General features: G+C 39.3%; 1 protein-coding gene across 2 annotated transcripts in view; it reads left to right on the plus strand.

The window, feature by feature from the left end:
- The first annotated feature begins 239 nt into the window (after positions 1 to 239).
- The window catches only part of LOC110221381 (epidermal retinol dehydrogenase 2), a 32,257-nt gene continuing 13,248 nt past the window's right edge, over positions 240 to 19,248 (plus strand). Inside the window, exons 1-4 of one of the 2 annotated variants that reach the window (XM_021005954.2) lie at positions 240 to 675; positions 8,958 to 9,304; positions 13,565 to 13,696; positions 15,458 to 15,557. In XM_021005954.2, coding sequence (XP_020861613.1) covers positions 8,972 to 9,304; positions 13,565 to 13,696; positions 15,458 to 15,557 — 565 coding nt within the window. In that variant the 5' untranslated portion in view covers positions 240 to 675; positions 8,958 to 8,971. The remainder of the gene's footprint in view (positions 676 to 8,957; positions 9,305 to 13,564; positions 13,697 to 15,457; positions 15,558 to 19,248) is intronic. The other variant, XM_021005953.2, reaches the window with a different exon arrangement.

Consider the following 19,248-nt stretch of genomic DNA (forward strand, 5'->3'; position numbering starts at 1 on the left):
TCGATACACGAACCAGTTTACTTTCTTTCTCCTCCCCTCTGTCTCCCTCTCTTCCTCTGGTCCTGGCCCGTTTTTCTCTTCCTCGTCTCCTCTTCTGCTTAAGCCTTAGGCCTGCCAGTGCCACCCAGTGGCTCTCAGGGGCACTGCGGGGCCCCACAGGTGACTATGCAGAGCTGAGGAATTCTTCCCTCCCCATCTAGGATAGAGGAATTCGATAATGGTTTGTCTCTTTTGAACCGCATGCATCTGCAGGAGCCCGAGAAGTCTTTTCTCCCTTGTGTTGGCTGGATGTGACCCAAACCTGTCACGTTCTTCCTTACTCACGAGAGGTTCTTGCCGGCCACACCCAAAGGACCAAATTGCTTGTTTTCAAAGCTCCTAGTGGGAGAAAAGGAAGGAAGAGGGGGAGAGACGGGAACAGAGGGGATGCTACAAGAGGTTTTTGGCAGTTCAGACGGTGCGCGCCCTCTGCTGCTAGTCGGGCCTGGGGAACTCACATGACCAAAAGTTCCCAAGTCCAAGACTAGCAACTTCAGGGAGCCATTCCAGGACAACGTTCCAAAGCTAAAGCGCAGGCGCAGGGCGTCACAGACTGGGGTGTATACAGTGTGAGCTTTTGCTTCCACTGGGAGGGCTTCGGGAACAGTCTGCTTCCAGGGCTTTCAAGAGCTGCAAGTAAGTGGCATTAAGTGGATGTGGTGGATAAGGTGATGAGCAGCCGGGACTCTAGCTTCTCTGGAATTGTGGGTGCCGCGTGTTTGCAGACGAATGATCTTGAGTGCCTCTGTCTGGCTAAAGTGGGGTTTCTGGGCTCGGGGAAGATCTCTTTGACTAAATGCAAGGGGGAAAAGGAGAAGGGGAAGGGGGGCAGGAGTGAGAGGTTTCTATCTTGCTTTTGCCTTCTACAATTTTGAAGCTCTTCTTCGCTTCAGGTGTTGGTCTCTCGGTCGGATTCTCAGATCTAGTTGGATTAAAGGCAGTAAGGGAGTTTCCCAGTCCTCGAAACTCTTAGTTTTGCTAGTTATGCCGGTTTCAGGTTAGCTGTTTGCTGAAGATGTCACCCAAGCATTCTGAGTAGAAGCAGGAATAATAGGGAGGTAATTTAGTGGGTGTGTCAGAGAAATATAGCTAAATAAGTGAGGAGAAGGGCTACACACACACACACACACACACACACACACACACACACACACACGCGCGCTTTGCACATCTTGTTTAATTTTGAAGGCTTATAGAACTTTCACTGAAGTTTACGTGGTGGGAACAAAGGAGTATTGTAAAGGACTTCCCAACTATGACTAACTCCATGTGCTGCAGATGGGAAGAATGAGTTGAAAATATGACTACCTTTGGAGTGGGTTCTCTGCTTCCCCAGATCCTCCTACCTACACACACACACACACACACACACACACACACACACACACACACCCCAGATCTCTCCTCCACAAGCATTTATTTTCTCTCCCTCTTACCTCTCCCTTCTACAGGTCTCCCCCTTTTTCTTCTGAGTCCCCACCTAGTACTATATTCTCTTGCTGCTTTCTGTAAAGGTCCTTAGAGGGGTTGTAAACCATCCTTTAATTACTATAGCTGAGTAGGAGAAAATTAGGCTAAGAACCCCCATTTTCTTCTTGACCAGATTATACAGAGTAACTGTTGGGGTGGAGAGTAACTTGGTATAGGTAAAATTCACTGGGCAAACATCTGAAATCTGGATTCTAACTTTGTAGCTTTGGGCAAGTCAACTGCTGGGCCTCAGTTCCTTCTGTACAATGAGAAGCTTCATTCAAAAAGTGTTAAGATTCAATCTGCATTCAGACTCCATCGGTTTTTACATGTAATTAAGGGGGTGGGAAATTAAAAGTATTTTTTAATGTGGAAAAAAGAAAAGAAAAAATTTCAGTATTAAGCCAGTACTTTGTGCCATACCTCCACCACACTAGGTTCTGAGGTTACAAAGACAAAATCAGCACAGTCCCCATTCCAAGTAGCTTGCATTTTATTGGGGCAGTGCAGCTTGTATAAGTAAAGGAAGAAGATAACACTGATAACTGGGGGGAAATGGGAAACACTTTGGAGAAGGCACGTGAGCTATTCTAAAAGGAGCTAGGAATTGTAAGAGGCTAAGGTTTGGAAAGAGCATTCCAAGCATGCTGAATAGTTTGCTAAAGGCACAGAATTGAGACTCAATCAACAAGCATTTGTTGAATACCTACTAGGTGAGAGTCTTGGTAGATTTAGAATCAGTCCCTGCCCTGGAGGAGCAGCAATCCAGAAGAGACAGCATATGCATACATAAATAATACAAGATAGAATCAAAGGGCACATAAAAGACTTCATTTAGAATGTATCACTTAAGCTGAGCCTTGAAGGGAGCTAGCGATTCTTAGAGGCAAAGGTGCAGAAGTGAATCCCAAGCATGGGAGACTGACAGGAGAAAGGGCTGGAGACAGGAAATGGAGTAAGAGTAAAAGCAGTAAGGCCAGTTTCATGTGTGCATGAAGGAGAGGAATGTGTGCTGGAAAGATAGGTTAGAGCTAGGTTGTGAAAGACTTTAAATGCTGAATAGAGCAGTTTCTAAAGGAACAAAATGTAGGCTGAGGTAGTGGGAGTGCAGGAGGGAAAGTAATATGAAGTGGGCCTGGAAAGACAGGCTAGAGCCAGAAATATGAAGGACTTTGAATACCAAACAAAGGAGTTTCTCTCTTATCCTATAAGCAAAAGGGAACCATCAGAACTTCTTGAGCAGAGGCTTGGGAGAGGCAGGATTGCATCTCTAAGTTTCTATTTGCCTACATTCAGCTGCACTGATCTGGAAGATCCTGATGTTAGCAATGAACTCTACCCTCTTTCTCTCAGAAATCCCCAAACACGTTGCCACACCCGCTCAAGTATGGGATTATCTGGATAATCTGGATTGTCCAAGAATTTGTGGTGAAAAAAAAGTCCTGAAGCCTGTCTTTAACCTTCTACCCACTTCCTAGGTTAGAGGATATTTCTACCTAACTCCCAGATGACTAATGTCTTCTGGGTGCCCAAACTCACCCATCCAGGCTTGCCTCTCAGGAGCAGCATTTGAAGATTACTGTACTAGGAATTCCTAGCTCAGGGGTACCAGGCCAATTTATTTTCCTCCCTCAGACTTTTACTAGCTGTGTGACCCTGGGCAAGTCACTTAACCTTGCCTAGCCCCCCCCAAAAAAACAGTATAATTTTCTTCAGACTACATTGTGGTACTGCCTTTAAGGAATAGTTGGACTAAACTTCTTTGAGACCTTTGATCTGTAACATGTGATTTCATGGATACAGGAAACCGTCCAATGTGGGGACTCTCTCCACCAGGCAATATCACCAACTCATCTGTGGTTTATGCTCTTTGAAGGGTTTCCCTGGAGGCACTGAGAGGTTAAGTGATTTGTAGGTAGTGGACAAATAGTAAGTATATGTCTGAGATAGAATTTAAACCCAGGTCTTCCAAGTCAGGCTCTTTATCCACTCCACCATTTTGCCTTCCTTTGAATCAACAATTAATTATTAGTAGTAGCAGTTAGATCCTTTTCTTACATTTTAGCTGGTTCTTAAAACCTACCATGTAATTTGCAAATTCAATGTTAGATTATTTTATTCTAAATTCATTGTGCTAACTTTCACAGAAGGTGCTCTACCCTATTTGTTTCACACCATCTTGTGAAATATTCCTGAAATTTATCTCCAAGGGCTAGTTCTTTAGGAGAAAAAAAAAGGTTCTAATCTGTAATTTCTCTCCTTCTAGATGATTTATAAAGTGATTAATGTTACCAATACCAATAGATCTACAAAGAACCTCCATTATTTTACATTTATTCATTCTCAAAATATCAGTCATTCTCCCTAACTTTGGGTTTCCTATTTTTTGAGTCATTTCCCTGTCCAAATTAACCCCCACAATCTCATGGTAATTAGACTTGCATTAATTTTAAAATAATCATAGCTTTGCCAAAAAACATTTTTAAAAACTTAAGTTACTGCTCAGTAACTTGCCACTACCCTATCCCTAAGGAAGAATGATCCTCCCTTTAGAAAAAAAAGTGACTTGACAAGGTATATTTGCATTAAATCTAGACTATATTCTATGATCCTTTCAATAATTCACTCTTTTTGAATATCCCTCACTCAAGATACATTCCTTTACTGAATTGTTACATTTACATATTTTATTTTAGTTTATAAAGGGAATATATTCCATATGCAATAAATACTACTCTTACTTTGGTGTAAGGGATCTAGTCTGAATTGTTTTGTTTTGTTTTTAATTTTAAGAAATGCAATCATGTTACTTTCAAGCACCTACAAATAAGTGAAATTCTAAAAACTAGCTAAACCTGTTTTGGTTGGGTGACAAGGCGGGGAGGGGAAGAGGTTTAATATGATTAACAGCAGCATTCCTATAGGTTTTAATATATCAAAGTCCTTAAAATAAGTGGTCTCCCCCACACACACCTCCATGAGTGGGTAAAATATGTTCCTTGAAATTTTGTTTGTCCTGTCACAGGATCTCAGAGTTGGAAGGAACTTCAGAGACCTACAAGAGTCCTTCCCATATCTCAAGTGACAGGGGTCCAACCACAGCTTGAAGACTTCTAGAGGGAGCCCATTATACCTTTGGATACTCTCAGTTGTTAGGAATTTTTATAGTTCTGGAAACCTAGATTTGCCTCTTTGCAACATACATCCACACACTTGTACATCCACATCATTCATCCTATGATCCAGAGCCAATGGAGGGTTCTGGTTAATTTAATTTTGTTCCTCATTGGAGCTTATTCCTTTATTGAAATTATTTTCACATCAATTCTTGTTGGAAATATATTCCCCAACTGGTAACAGCACACATTCCTGCCTTAGTGAAATATGTCTAGTTTTAGAGTCAAGACTTTGCTTCAATCTAAACACGACCTGGCTGTGTGACTTTAGGCAAGTCATTTACTTTCTCTGCCTAAGTTCTCTCATCTGTAAAATAAGGGGGTTGAACTAGATGACCTCTAAGTAAGGCCTATACTGAACTTAATTTAACTTTTATTTGATCCTGAATCCTTGGCACCTCAAGATCAACAGTAGAAACCATTATTCTATTATGAATAAGTATATTGTTTAGGTGAGATCTATCCCCTTTTATCCTTTATCTACTTTAATCTGTCCCCTCTTGATTTTTCTTACTGTTCCACCACTATTGCTATCCTTTCCCCTCACCTTCATCCTTGTTAACCCCCCTGCCTACTTTATTACTCCTTTTTCTCCTCTCCTCTCTTCTCCTTTCCTTTCTCCTCCTTTCTTCTCCTCTCCTCTCCTCTCCTTTCCTCTCCTTGCCAAAAACATTCAGTTAGGAAGCAAACATTCATTAAGCCCTTAGCATGAACCAGACTCTGTGGCTAAGAATGCAAAGACAGAAAGTCTCTACCATCAAAGATCTTACATGGAAGATTCATTGAGTAAGCACCACACTCAGAACTTAAGATATTTCCCACTCACCCTCAACCCTGTCCTGTGGCATAATATGTTATTTGTGGGTCCTGATTAGTTGGGTCCCAGCTAATTGAAATCTCCCTCAAATTTAGTTGGTTAGCAAATCCTTTCTGTGCTCTCATGAAGTGGGTATAAAAGAGAAGAAAGGACAGAAGAGCAGAACAATCAGATCACTGAGGAAAAGATTATGACTGAGAAATAGAGAAAGAGAAATTAAATTCCTGTTGACAGGGGCAGACTCTTTGAGTTATACATGAGACTTTTTAACAAGGTCCTTTTGTTAGGTAAGCTAAGAAGGAAACAGAAATGAACAACAACAAAATAATAAAAGCAAACATGTAAAAACAAAAAAAGGAAAAGAAAGGAATAGCAACTGAGATGAGGGGAGAGATGCTGAGCTCAAAAGACAGGGAAATACATCCCCACAAAGGCATAAATACAAAGAAGGTGGTGGAATACCTACAGTCAGACAGTCACTTGAGTAGTCAGCCTATGCTGGACGTGTTGTAAGGAAATGTCATGAAAACCATAAACTTCAGTATGTTGGGCTAAGGTTTTGAGAAAAAATCAAGCCTGCTTATATTTCCTGATAACTAGTAATGACCTTTTTGTACATATCCCAGATACCACATGGGGGTAATGGAAGGAGAACTGGATTTGGAGTCAGTATGGCCTGGGTTTGGATACTTGCCACTTGTGTGACACTGTTTGACTTACTTAAACTCTCTGAACCTCAGTCTCCTCTGTAAATGGAAGATAATATATAACACCTTCCCTACCTCCTTCACAGGGTAGTTGTGGAGGAAGCACATTGGGAATCATAAAGCACTATAGAAATATAAGTGGTTGGCATTATTCTAAGAACAGCAAATTGTAATTAAGACACACTCCCTACTGTGTTCACTAGCCTGTGTGTGCACATGCCAATATGTGGTCAAGATTATTATCTCAAAAGTGTGATCTTATTATTTCTGAAGACTTTTCCTGTAGGAACCTCATCTCCATTTTTGTAGTGGAAGGTAAACATAGCTACTACTCAAGCTACCACTTCAAGGCCTTCAATCTTCTTACACCTTCCTCCCCACCACATGGTCTGATTTAGTACACTAGACTCCTCGCTGTTCCACAAGACACTCCAGGCATTTTCACTGGCTGTCCCCCATGGCTGGAATGTTCTCCCTTCCCATCTTTGGCTATTGCTTTATGTGGCTTCTTTTAAGTCCCAACTGAAATTCCATCTTGATCGATTGGGTAGAAGCACAAAAGACAAGTCTGAGATATCCTGAAAGGCAAAATATTGAGTTTCTGCTTAATTAAAATTTCTGGTAATACAGTAAGGGATATTTGATGATTCCTTCAGCTCCCCTTTAGCAAGTATTATGTGCAAAGTACTACATTAGGCACTGGGAGATAAAAAGATGCTTAAAGCCTAATAACAAATGATGTCTATGTGGATGAAAATTGCTGATATGGTATATATGGAAATCAGCACTTGTAAAGCAAATGATCTTGTGCTAGATGAAGGTTAGTCTTAAATGGACAATGACCAGAGTCAGGACTAGAGAAAGGAAGGAAAGCAATCTCTATAGGCATATTATATGTGAGCTGGGAGAATCCAGTGGGTGATACTTTTTAGTATTTTAGGAAAATAAAAGTACATATTTTAATACCAAAATAATTTTACAACAGGGATATAGGTCATTATGTTGTGCTAAATCGAGTCACCTGAGTGCACTGAAGGTTTAGTGCCTCTATAGTTATAATTAATGCCCAGAGTATATAGTTTTCTTGCCTAGGACATACCGAATGCCTTACCCAAATCTGACTGATCCAACTCAGACAGAAAGAGAAATTTTTTATTCAAGGTTGGGAATTTTCACATAGGTTATGGATAGAGTACATTGTGCATCATTGCAGTGAAAGCCCTTTATAAAGTTCTCTGTGGTGTGAATTAGTATCTTCATTGTATATGGGAAATTAATGCAAAAAGCTATAGAGATTTGTTTCAGCTCTATGATTTCATAAAGGGCCGGAGAAACGGGGAGGGGGACCATACCGTTTAGTGAAGTATATCAGCTTAGTCATTTTTACTTCAGCAAAAATAGGTATCAACTTTTTTTCTGAATACAGTGCTCCATTCTGAAGCAAATTCATTATGCTCATTTATAGATATTAAATGTATGGGGTTAAATAAGCTTTGTGTAAAATTTTATTAGGCAACATTGTTTTCCCTTTGAGCTACTTTTCTTTCTCCTCAAATTTGCAACTTTGTAATAATATGCCCAACTCCAGAGAAAGTTGGGACAATACTGAAGCACTGTGACCTGTTTTAATGATACATAATGACTATTTTCCACTTTAGCCAGCCCTGGAACACCCCTAAGCCTCAGCTGCTCTTACTCCACCTCCAGTAGTGTTCTTTCAATACCTTTCCACTTGGCCTTGTCCTCCAAGAAATACTGACACTAAAGACTTAATTACTGTTACCACCTGCAAAGAAGGTAGAAGCCAGACTTAATTTGGTCAAACTGAGAGACTGACCAACTAAACTTAAATTAATAGATTTCTCATTGGTCCAAGAGGTTCTGCTCTTCATTTCCATCATGAATCCCAGAATTTCTGACCTGGAAAAGGACCTTAGCAGTTTTTCAATACAACTCACACCTAATAAGAATCCCTTCTGTTGTTGTTCGGTTGTGTCCAACTCTTCATAATCCCCATTTGGAGTTTTCTTAGTAAAGAAACTGGAGTGGTTTGCCATTTCCATCTCTAGCTCACTTTACAGATGAGGAAACTGAGGCAAACAGGGCTAGGTGACTTGTCCAAGGTCTCACAGCTAGTAAGTGTCTGAGGCCAGTTTTAAACTCAAGAGTCTTCCTGGCTCCAGGTGCAGCACTCTGTTCTAGACCCACTGTTCTACCTACACTGCCCAGAATCCCTTCCATAACAAATCTGACAAGTGGTTATTCAGTCTTCCTTTAAAGATCTCTATCAAAACCCAAACAATGAGCAAGCTTGGGCTGGGACCTATTACGTGAGAAAGAATCCACTATTTCCTTAATCAACAACTTCTACTTTGGTATAGCTCTAATTATTTAGGAAATTTTCCTTTACATATTGAGTCAAAATTTGTCTCTTTGAGACTTCTACTCATTGCTCTTCTGCTTCCAGAGATTAGAGCAATCTCAATCCTTCTTCTATGTATTACTTAAAAACAGTATTCATGTTGCCCCCAGAGTCTTCTCATCTCCTAACTAAATATCCCTAGCTGCTTCAACCAGTACTTAGACAGCATGATCTTGCACCCCTTCACCATTCTGGTCATTCTCCTTTGGAAACTTTATAATTTGTCCACTCTGTCAATGTCTTTCCAAAAATGTCACACTCAACTCCAGTTTGTCAGTCAATGTCTTTCCTAAAATGCAGTACCCAGTAAATTCATCTCTTTATAGGTATTTGCTGAAATATGCCTTCAAAGACGAAAGCCATGAAGGATCTGCTCATTTTTGCTGTTAAATTTATATATGGCTTTTTGGAAGCTTTATTTCACTGGGTAGTTCCAAAGCCAAAGAAAAATGTTGCTGGTGAAATAGTCCTTGTAACAGGATCTGGAAGTGGAATTGGACGATTATTAGCTTTAAGATTTGCCCATCTAGGAGCTATCCTCGTTCTCTGGGATATCAATCCAGAGGGCAACCAGGAAACTTGTGACTTGGCAAGAAAAGCTGGTGCATCAAGAGTGTATACCTATATCTGTAACTGCAGTGAAAGACAAGATATCTACCGAGTGGCAGCTCAGGTAAGACCTGTGTATTGCTCAATTTCTTTACATAATAAAATTGCATCAACTACCCAACCTTTGAGTAAGTGGTTTAACCAAAATTTGCATTGAGATGGTTCTCTATAATATAATAATCTAGTTTGGCAAACATTAAGTGCTTACTATATGCGAGGCACTATACAGTTATCCCTTCCACATGGCGACTTTTCCCATTGCAGTTTCAATATATCACAGATGGTTTCAATGTGTTGAGGCTCAGCAAGAGAAATTAAATGGGAAGTTTGAAGAAATTTTGTGAAAGCCACAGACAACACAAAAAGGCCAGCAGACAACAGAAAAAATTTAGAAACTCAGAAATGTATGCAATATATGTATAGTATTGTATAATATCAATATGTTTAATCCTTTAGTACCGTAATTCAGACTTCTTCTTTGGTACGGAAGGAAGGCCAAAAATTTTCACAAAGATTTTCCAGATCACAGGGGCAGCACGCCCATAACCTTTGAGATTTAGAAGTTATAACTGTGCTGGGTACTAGGTATACAAACTCAGATAATGAATGATACAAGCCATGCCCTCAGGAGCTTATGACCTAATTCATACTTATCTTTCTGCCTTTAGTTTCTAAAATGATTTAAAGTATTTTGTTACCATTTGTGAGTAATAATGACTTCTAAATGATGGATAGGTAAAATTACAGTATTATTTGATCCTCTAAATGCAGAGAAGATCAATGCTAATCTCCATATCAATAGAAATAGTCAATCAATAAACATTTATTAAGCGTCTATTATGTGTCAAGAACTGTGCTAAGCCCTATGGATAGAAAGATAATCTCTCCTCTCTAGATACTCACAGTTTAATGAGGGAGACAACATATAAAACCACTATGTCCAGCTAAGCTCTCCATATAGGATAAACTGGAAATTAACCACAGAATGCTAAAATCCCAGATCAGAGGTGTCAAATGTGTGCCGCCTAGGTTAAACCAAATTAAAGTTTAATTGGAAAATGTTTAACAAAATAAATAAAAATACGGTACAACATAGTTAATGTTAATTTGTGATTTTCTAAATCAATATGCAGTTGCAGGAATCCATTTGTATTTGAGTGTGACATCACTGGTTTAGACTTTGCCCTTTGAAATGAAAGTTTATACTTTTAAGAGATCATCTGTTAAGGCCCCTTTCAGCTCTATGAGGCTTTGAATCAGTCAGACCAATTCCTGCTTAATGATGTGGATGGAAAAATCCTTGCTCACCTGTAAGTATGCTTTATATCTAACTCTTGTAAGAATTTTTTTTCAGCGTAGCCAGCAGAAGAAGAGGAAATGAATGCAAGGCAGCATCTTAACTCAAATTACATTTGATAGTGTTCACTTTCCACCAAATGATGCCCTTGTGAAAGGAGCTCAATCACATTCAAAGAGCATTTTGCCATGTGATCATTAGTTAGGAACCTTGTAGGTTCAATTGTCCACTTTTACTTTCTCAGAGATACTTAGAAGGAAGAAAACTACAAAGTTTGGGCCTCAGCATGATTCTGCTTAACATTAATCCCAATTCTCCCCCATTGTAGGAAGGAGGAGAAAAAGATGCCTGTCTTGGATCTAATCTAATGCAAAGGAAGAATTGGGGTAGAATTGTTCATATTACTGAAGCACTTGTCATGACTTGCCCTGGTACATTCAACATATAATTTTATTTACATAGAAATTGATTTATCCAACTTTTAGGAATTTGCTAAATTACAGCAAGTGAAACTACCACAGTGCCTTGCTGCCAGCATAAAAAGGAAGCCTGGCCCCATCTAGGTGTAATCATTGATTCCCTTGCCAGATCAGAACAAAGATTTCCTTTCCTCCCTTCCCTTTCTGTTCTTAGATGGGGTCTCCCCATCTCTCCATCAGGGGCTACTCATGGACTGATCCCACTATTGATCAGCACATGAGTTTTAACCTGCTCCATATCCAACCCAGGCAAGTTCAGTTGTATTTCAGCAACCTGGCAGCCTCTCCTCACATTCCTCTGGGACTCATATCAATACAAGACATCATGGTGACACTTGGTCAGCTTAGCCTACTTCAGCTCAGAACTCCCTGGTTCAAGATATCCACTAGCCTCATCCTTCGTAGTAGCAGGTTTGATAATAGATATGCACCACCATGTCTAGCCATAGAGGGCTTTTCCAAGAACAATATCATTCTCCCTCTTTTTTTTTTCTTTTTTGGTGAGGTACTTGGGGTTAATTGACTTGCCCAGGGACACACAGCTAGTAAGTGTCAAGTGTCTGATTTCAGATTTGAACTCAGGTCCTCCTGACTCCACTGCACCACCTAGCTGCCCCCCTCCTTTCTAATTCTTAATGCAAATGAACTGACCTGGTTATTTCCAATCTTAATGTCAGTTCGGTTTTGATTCAGTCATATATCTTAACTCTTCTCTGCAGCACCAAAGTATTCTCCATGCTCTTTTTTTTTTCAGTTTTGTCTCAGAAATAAAATGGAATGCTACATGGTGAGATAAAAGTATCTTAGACCCAATTAGCTTAGAGTCAGCCCCAACTCATTTAACCCTGATGCTGTGAGGGCACAGGAATTCCAATAATAGATGAGATCAATAGCAGTTTCAATTAGTTTCCATAATATCTTCTACACCCAAACTGTGTCCTGACTGACTTTGCACTCATGTATATATTCACCCTCAGTTTCTAGGGCACCTGTTGGAAGAGCTGACTAGACATAAGAGCCCTACTCTGTATTCATACTGTAGACCTTTCTGATAACTAGAGAATGTCTTCAACTTGCAGTTTTCTCCAGCTTCTTGATGGAATGTCAGTCAAGATGAGGATTGTATGACAAATTATTGGTGAGGGCAAGTATGATAGAGTTACAGTTCAGGACCTATAATTTCATCAACATGGAATCTCCCCCAACAAATCAAATCAGCAACTTCTCTGTAACTTATACAGAATTACAATCTTAAAGAGTTGCCTGAGACATTGAGAGGTTAGGTAATCTTCCCAGTCACACAGGTAGTATTTCTCAGAAACAGGATTTGAACCCACATCTTGTCTTCTTAACTTCCAGGCTGGTTCTCCATCCCCTACATATACCATGCTAACTCTTGTATTGGATTATGAAAGATATCTCCTTTCATATTCTTCCTCTTTTAAAAAAAATTGCTGTAGCCTTTTAAATTTGATATTGGGATCCACCTAGAACTTATTGGGGTATATTGAACTTATTGGGGTATATTGTAATAAGTTAGTCTAAATCTAATTTCTGAAAAACTGCTTCCTAACTTTCCCTATAGTTCTTGTCAAAATGGGAGTCCATTTCCCAGTGTTTATATTCTTGGGTTTATCAAACAGTAGGCTACTATGTTTGATTGTTTCTGGGTCTTGCTTAGTTTTTTCCATCTAACATTTTTTCTATTTTCTGACCTATACCAAATTGTTTGGGTAGTTAGTACTTCATACATGATTTCAGATATGTTTATGCTAGGGCCCTTAGGTTCTGCTTCTTTTTTGTAATTATTTTTTAAATAATTTTTTATTACTAACTCGTATTTCAGTACTACAGCACAAAAGTAGAGAGAGGTCTTTTGCAATTTTTTATATTGACAAGCTCTTTCCTAAGTGATATTTCAAGGATCTGTGATTTTACTATTATGGGTACTTCCTCTACCAATGCAGGCTAACACCATGGTTCAGTGGAGAGAACTGCAGTTCTGGAGTCAGAACATGGGTTCATATTCAGCCTCTGGTGATTACTGCATGTGTGACCTTAGACAAGTCACCTTATCTCCTTGGGCTTTAGTTTCCTCTAAAATGAAGGGGTTGTGCTAGATAGCCTCTGAAGTGCCACCTAGCACTAGATCTATGATCTTGTGGTCCTACGAATTCCCTCTCCAATGCCATAGTAAATGTTTTCATGAGTTGCCATCAACAGAAAAGTTCATCCCCTGGTAGCCAACCTCCTGATGCTGAATCTCTGAATTTAGCTAGGCTGGTCCTTAGTCAGCATATCTCTTATCCTCTACCAGGACTGTACTCAGGGCCTTTGGGGCTTAGTAGGGCCTGCCAGAGATTGCATGGTCCTGATAATAGCCTTTAAAAACCAGTCACCTCGAGACCATGGTAAAACACTAGAGTAAGAATTCAGTAGGAGGCATTCAATTATGCTCTAGTTCACTAGGCAATGAAATCACAAAACACTAGGAAAATGAAACTCAGAATACATAACAAATTACTTCTTTTTGCTTTCTCCTATCCAGGTTAAAAAAGAAGTTGGTGATGTCACCATCCTCATTAATAATGCTGGAATTGTAACAGGAAAATATCTCCTAGAGATTCCAGATGAATGTGTGGAAAAGACATTTGATGTGAACTCCAAAGCACATATCTGGGTGATTTTCTTTGTGTTTTCACAGTGTCTACAAAATTGTCTTAGCATTCAATCTCCCTTTTGTAAATTAGATTAGTCAAGTTGTTTTAAATAAATAATGATTTATTTTCTGGCATTCTGAAATAACTTCAAAACTCTCTGAAGGTAGCATAACTTTTTAAGTCACGGAGTAGTTCTAAATTATAGGATTACCTTATCCCAGGTACCACTCAAATCTCTTTGATAATTTTTTTTTACCAGAACTATGATTTCACTGGTATATAACCATTGGACCTGAACTATGATTTCATTGGTATAGGGAACTTTTAGTGATAAAATGTTGTTCTACTAATGCAGATTGGTGCGTGCTTTGCAATTTGTAATCTTACAAAATTGCCTGGGGCAGTGAGAGGTTAAGTGACTTGCGCAGGGCCACATAACCAGTGTGCACCTAGTCAAAGGTCATCATCCTTCTATCCTTTATAAAGCTAGATGACATAGTGGTAGAATGTTGGTCTTACAGTCAGGAAGACCTGGGTTCAAATCCTGCCATCAGCCACTTCCTAAGTTATATGACCCTGGATAAGTCACTTAACCATGTTCAGCCTCTATTTCCTCATTAATAAAATGGTAATAGTGCTTACTTCAAAAGATTGTTGTGGGGCTCAAATGAGATTTGATAGATAGCTAGAGATATGTATATAAATATAGTTCTTTACAAACTTTTCAACAATAAAATCATAAATCATATCTGCATGGCACATTACAGTTTCCACAGTTTTCCCATATTATCTACCTGAGATTTTTTTTTCTGGGCCCCCCACCTTTTCTCATCTTTCTGTTCACCTTGATAACACTATGATACAATGGATAAACATAATGGAAAGAACTCTGGAGTCAGGAGATATCAGTCATAATCCTGACCCTTCATAAATACACCATGACTTTAGGCAAATGATATAACCTCTTTTGGCCTCACTTTCCTCATCTGTAAGAATAAGGAGCTTAGACTAAGTGACCTCTAAGATCCCTTTTAAGATCCCTTCTTTTCTAAGATTTCATTCAAAAGCTATCCTCTTCATACCATTCCCTGAACCCTGATATGGTTCTTTAAGATTCAATTCAGCTAACCCTTGCCAGAAAAATCTCATACTAAGATGTAAGTAGGTTGAAATTTGTAACTTTATCATGATTAGAACATCCATAATTAATGATGTGATTGCTTCATGAGGGAAACTAACTTATTTGCAGACTGAGCCTGCCCAAGGGTAAAGAAGAGATTAATAAAAAGACACTTACATTAACATATTGAACTAAAAATGAAAGTTTATTGTTAATGTTCATAAATATCATTAACTCAATTATGTATATCTTCAATTTGATTTTAAAAATAGGTATTATTACTGGTTTTTAGGCCTTAAATTTTTTTTTGATACTTTAGTTAAATTCCCTTTCTCAGTTTGCTAATGGGGTGGTCCATTTGTGTGTGTGTGTGTGTGTGTGTGTGTGTATACATATATAGATGTATATACATCTATATATGTATATTATGTAAGTTATATACATACATGTGTGTATATACATGTGTACTTGTTTGCTATGACATTCTTTGTTCTCAATCTTAAGTTCCTCTACAGAAGAGGCTATATTTTGATCTATCATTTGTAAACTCAATAATACCTTTTGATATCTTTTTATATAATGGCAGCATGACCAGCTGAAGTAAAAGGAATACTGTATTTAACTAAACATTCTTAATATTTTATTTTATCATGCCTCGTAGACTTACAAAGCCTTCCTTCCTGCTATGATTACTAATAACCATGGACACTTGGTTTGCATTTCAAGTTCAGCTGGATTACTTGGTACAAGTAGACTATCAGGTAAGTACTGTCTAGATTAAGCAATCAATGTTAATGTAATATTTTGCATTGCATTATCCTTTACAAACCTTAGCTTGGAGTTGGATGAGAGCCCTGTGTAAAGTATTGACCTAATTTCATAAGGAAAGCAAATTAAGAAATGAAGTCTATAGCAAAATTGGAATTAGAACTCTATTCCTAATTCTTCAAGCTGCCAACTGGCAAGTAGACACAAATAGCATCTATTAGATATGTTTATATAAAACTGAAATGTATAGCCTGGATTAGTCTTTATTTCTCACGATTGCCTTGACAAGAAACTGAAGCATGGCCCATACAGTTTTGTTTTCACAATTGGTAAGATTTCCTAATAATTATAGCCATCTGAAAGTGTCGTGGGGTTCTCTTCACTAGAGGTCTTCAAGCAAAGACCAGACGACCACTTGTTGAGTATATGGCAGAAGTAGTTCTAGTCCAACTGCAGGTTGAATTCCATAATTTTGGGGTGTCCTTTCAGACTCTTATGATTCTGTGAGTCTCTAGTCAAGAGATCTGCTTGAAATTGTTAACCCATCATATATGTGAAGATTTGTTGAAGAGGGTGTTTTGTTTTGTTTTTTAATGAACTGTACAAGTTTACCACAAACACAGTATCTTCCTTTCCCTAAATAAATAAATAAATAGATTAACCACAATATCTTCCTTCCTCCCTTCCCCTAAAGAAAGAAATAAATGAACAAATGACCACACAACAAACAAATAAATGGTCTACTGAATATTAAAATATATTTATATCACAGAATAAATTTTAATCTGAAATTTCATTCATTGGTCCCTCACTGTAATAAGGGCATTAGGCCATCCCAAGCAGCCTAATAATCTCTGCCTTATTCCTTCTGTGTTACAAATATCTCAGGAACCTCAGACAAGTAACTCTATACTCCAGGCCTACCTCCCTATAAAGCAGAGATTCTTAATCTTTTTTGCATCATAGACCCCAGCTAACAATCCAGTGAATCCTATGGATGCCTTCTTAGAAAAAAAAAAGTTTTTAAGTGCATGAAATGGAATACACAGGATTGCAAAAGAAAGCAAACATATTGAAATGTAGTTATCAAAATATTTTAAACCAAGTTCACTGACCCCCTAAAATCTACACACAGGTCCTTGGACTCTAGGTTAAGGACCCCTGGCTCAGTAGGAAGAAGAGTAAAAGGAAAAGGGGTTCTCCTGTCACCAAGACACCTTCCAAATATACCATACTATTGTGCACAATAGGTTTCAGTAAACTCATTAATTCTGTAGCTACACTAAATGGTAACTTATTAAATAACTTTATATTTAAATAACTTTATAATACCATCACCTGCAATACATGCCTCTACTGTCTCATTCTAGTATAGCCACAAAGAGTTTTTCCCAAACCTTCCAGGCTACCAAAAATGTTACTAGTTCAAACAAGCATACTATGACCACCCCCATTCCTCTCCCACTACAGCTCTCTCAGCTGCTCTCCATACCCTTTATTATTGCATGTCCTTTCTCCTTAGCCTCATTACTCTAGTTGGCAATGATCCTTTTCATCAGTTCAACTATTCACACCTCTCTTGCTAAATGACTTTCTTTCAAGGTACCTATATTCTCAATGTCAAATATACTTTACTTTCCACTGTCACACCCACATACTAGCATTGGCATGCCCCAAAACTAACAATTCCCCTCATATTTTACTTCCTGCCAGTTACAGTTCCCTCCATTTTCTTTGCCTTCTGTTCATGGCCACAAGTAGCAAAATGGCTCCTAATCCTGATGATTCTAATACTCTAGGTTAAGTCTTCTGCCTGGTACTATTCCAGCCACGTTGTGGTTGTTTGTCCTTCACTTTTGAAGAGGACCAATGACATCTTGGGATGATGTCTTGACATGCTCATAAATTGGATTTAAATGAGAGTTACACAAAATCATCCACCTCATTCTCTCTTCTACAGTCATTGAAATCCAGTGGCAAGACAAAAATTAGGACCACTGGCGATGGCCTGGGATGCAGTAGATGACCATGGTGTCTTTGATGTCTAACCAAGCTCTAAGCATTCCACCGAGTTTGCTTCAGCTGCCTTCGTGGCCATTGGAACAAATTGTTCTCATCTACCCATTCCTCCAGGGAAAGTTTTCACATGCTTAGGGTAGACATCCCCCTAACTCACTGATGAAGGGTCTGTTGGTTACCCTCAACCTGGTTTAGCCTGTCTGCCTAGATGTTTTTACCAGAGCAGGGCTTCTGAACATGCTACAGCTTCTTGAAGCCACAGAGAAGAGTTGGGTGAATCAGGGGGACAACAAAGGTAGATGAGAAACCCTGAAAATGGCTCAGTAAGCCCTCACACCAAAGTTGCTAGTCTTTCTGAACACTCCATACACCCCAGCTGCATTCCAGCCATACTCTATAAGCAAAAACATTCCCCTTTCACTCTGAAGGAATAGGACTGCAACATTTAGAAAAGCTATGAGGGGCAACTAGGTGGTGCAGGGGATAGTGGACTGGCCCCAGAGTCAGGAGAACCTGAGTTCAAATGTGATTTCAGAAACTTGATGCATACTAGCTATGTGACCCTGGGAAAGTCACTTAACCCAGATTGCCTCACAAAAGGAAAGAAAAACAAAAAGAAAATGAAAAGAAAAGCTATGAAAACCACCTTAGCTGCTATTCCCTTTGAAACGTTCTCCATCAAGTGAATTGAGATTTCACGTATTTGTAAGAAAGGGAAACATGACTATACACAAGAGTGTTGGAGCACCATGGATAACACATTCTGCACAAGAAATGAAAGCCAGCATGGCTTGTGAATGGAGAGGTGAGCTTAGAGAAGAAAGATCTGGGTTCAAGTCCTGCCTCTGCCACAGACTGACTAAGCTATCCTAGGCAAGTCACACTTGTGGTGGGAGGGCTAGCCAAGCCCTTTTCAGGGCTGCTCATCCACTTTTGGTGTCTACCTTCACCCAATTCTCATCTGCGGCTTGAAGAAGGTATTGCATGTGCAGAGGCCACACCACAGAAAAATGATCTTGGCAAATGGGCTAAACCAGGTGGAGGGTAACTGACAGGCCTCAAACCCATCAGTGAATCAGGGGGATATCTACCTCAAGCATGTGAAGACCTCTCCTGGCAGAACAGGTGGATGAAAACAATTTGTTCCAATGGTCATGACAATGGATGAAATAGGCCGGGTACTTAGAGCCTGGTCAGACTTCGAAGACACCGAGGTCATCTAATGCATCTTGACTTTTGCCCTGCCACTGGACTTGCCAGTGGGAGTGGGAGTGACTCTAGAAGGGAGAGTGAGGCAGCATTTAAATCCTCACTTAAATCTACCCTGTGATGTCATTGGTTCTTTTCAAAAATGAAAGTCAAACAACAACAATAACAGCTTTGGCAACTCTCTGAGTCTATACTTTGCAGAGAAGGTGCTCACTTGCAGTGGTAGAAGAACTTGTCTCACCTGGAAGTTCCCTACATCTGTGAAATCATAGGTCCAACTGCCGTCCATCACAAAACATATAGGAAGCCATCAAGTCAAGTCAAGACTTGAAATCGGAAGTCCAATCATTATCCCTCATAAGATAGGAGAGAGAGGTTGAGATTACTAGGACGCCATTTTGGTACGGACCCTCAGTAGATTAAGAGAGTCCAGCAAAGATAGAGGATTGGTATGAT

The sequence above is a fragment of the Phascolarctos cinereus genome, unplaced genomic scaffold (assembly GCF_003287225.1).
Source record: "Phascolarctos cinereus isolate Bilbo 61053 unplaced genomic scaffold, phaCin_HiC Scaffold_4;HRSCAF=312, whole genome shotgun sequence".
Classification (NCBI taxonomy): Eukaryota; Metazoa; Chordata; class Mammalia; order Diprotodontia; family Phascolarctidae; genus Phascolarctos; species Phascolarctos cinereus.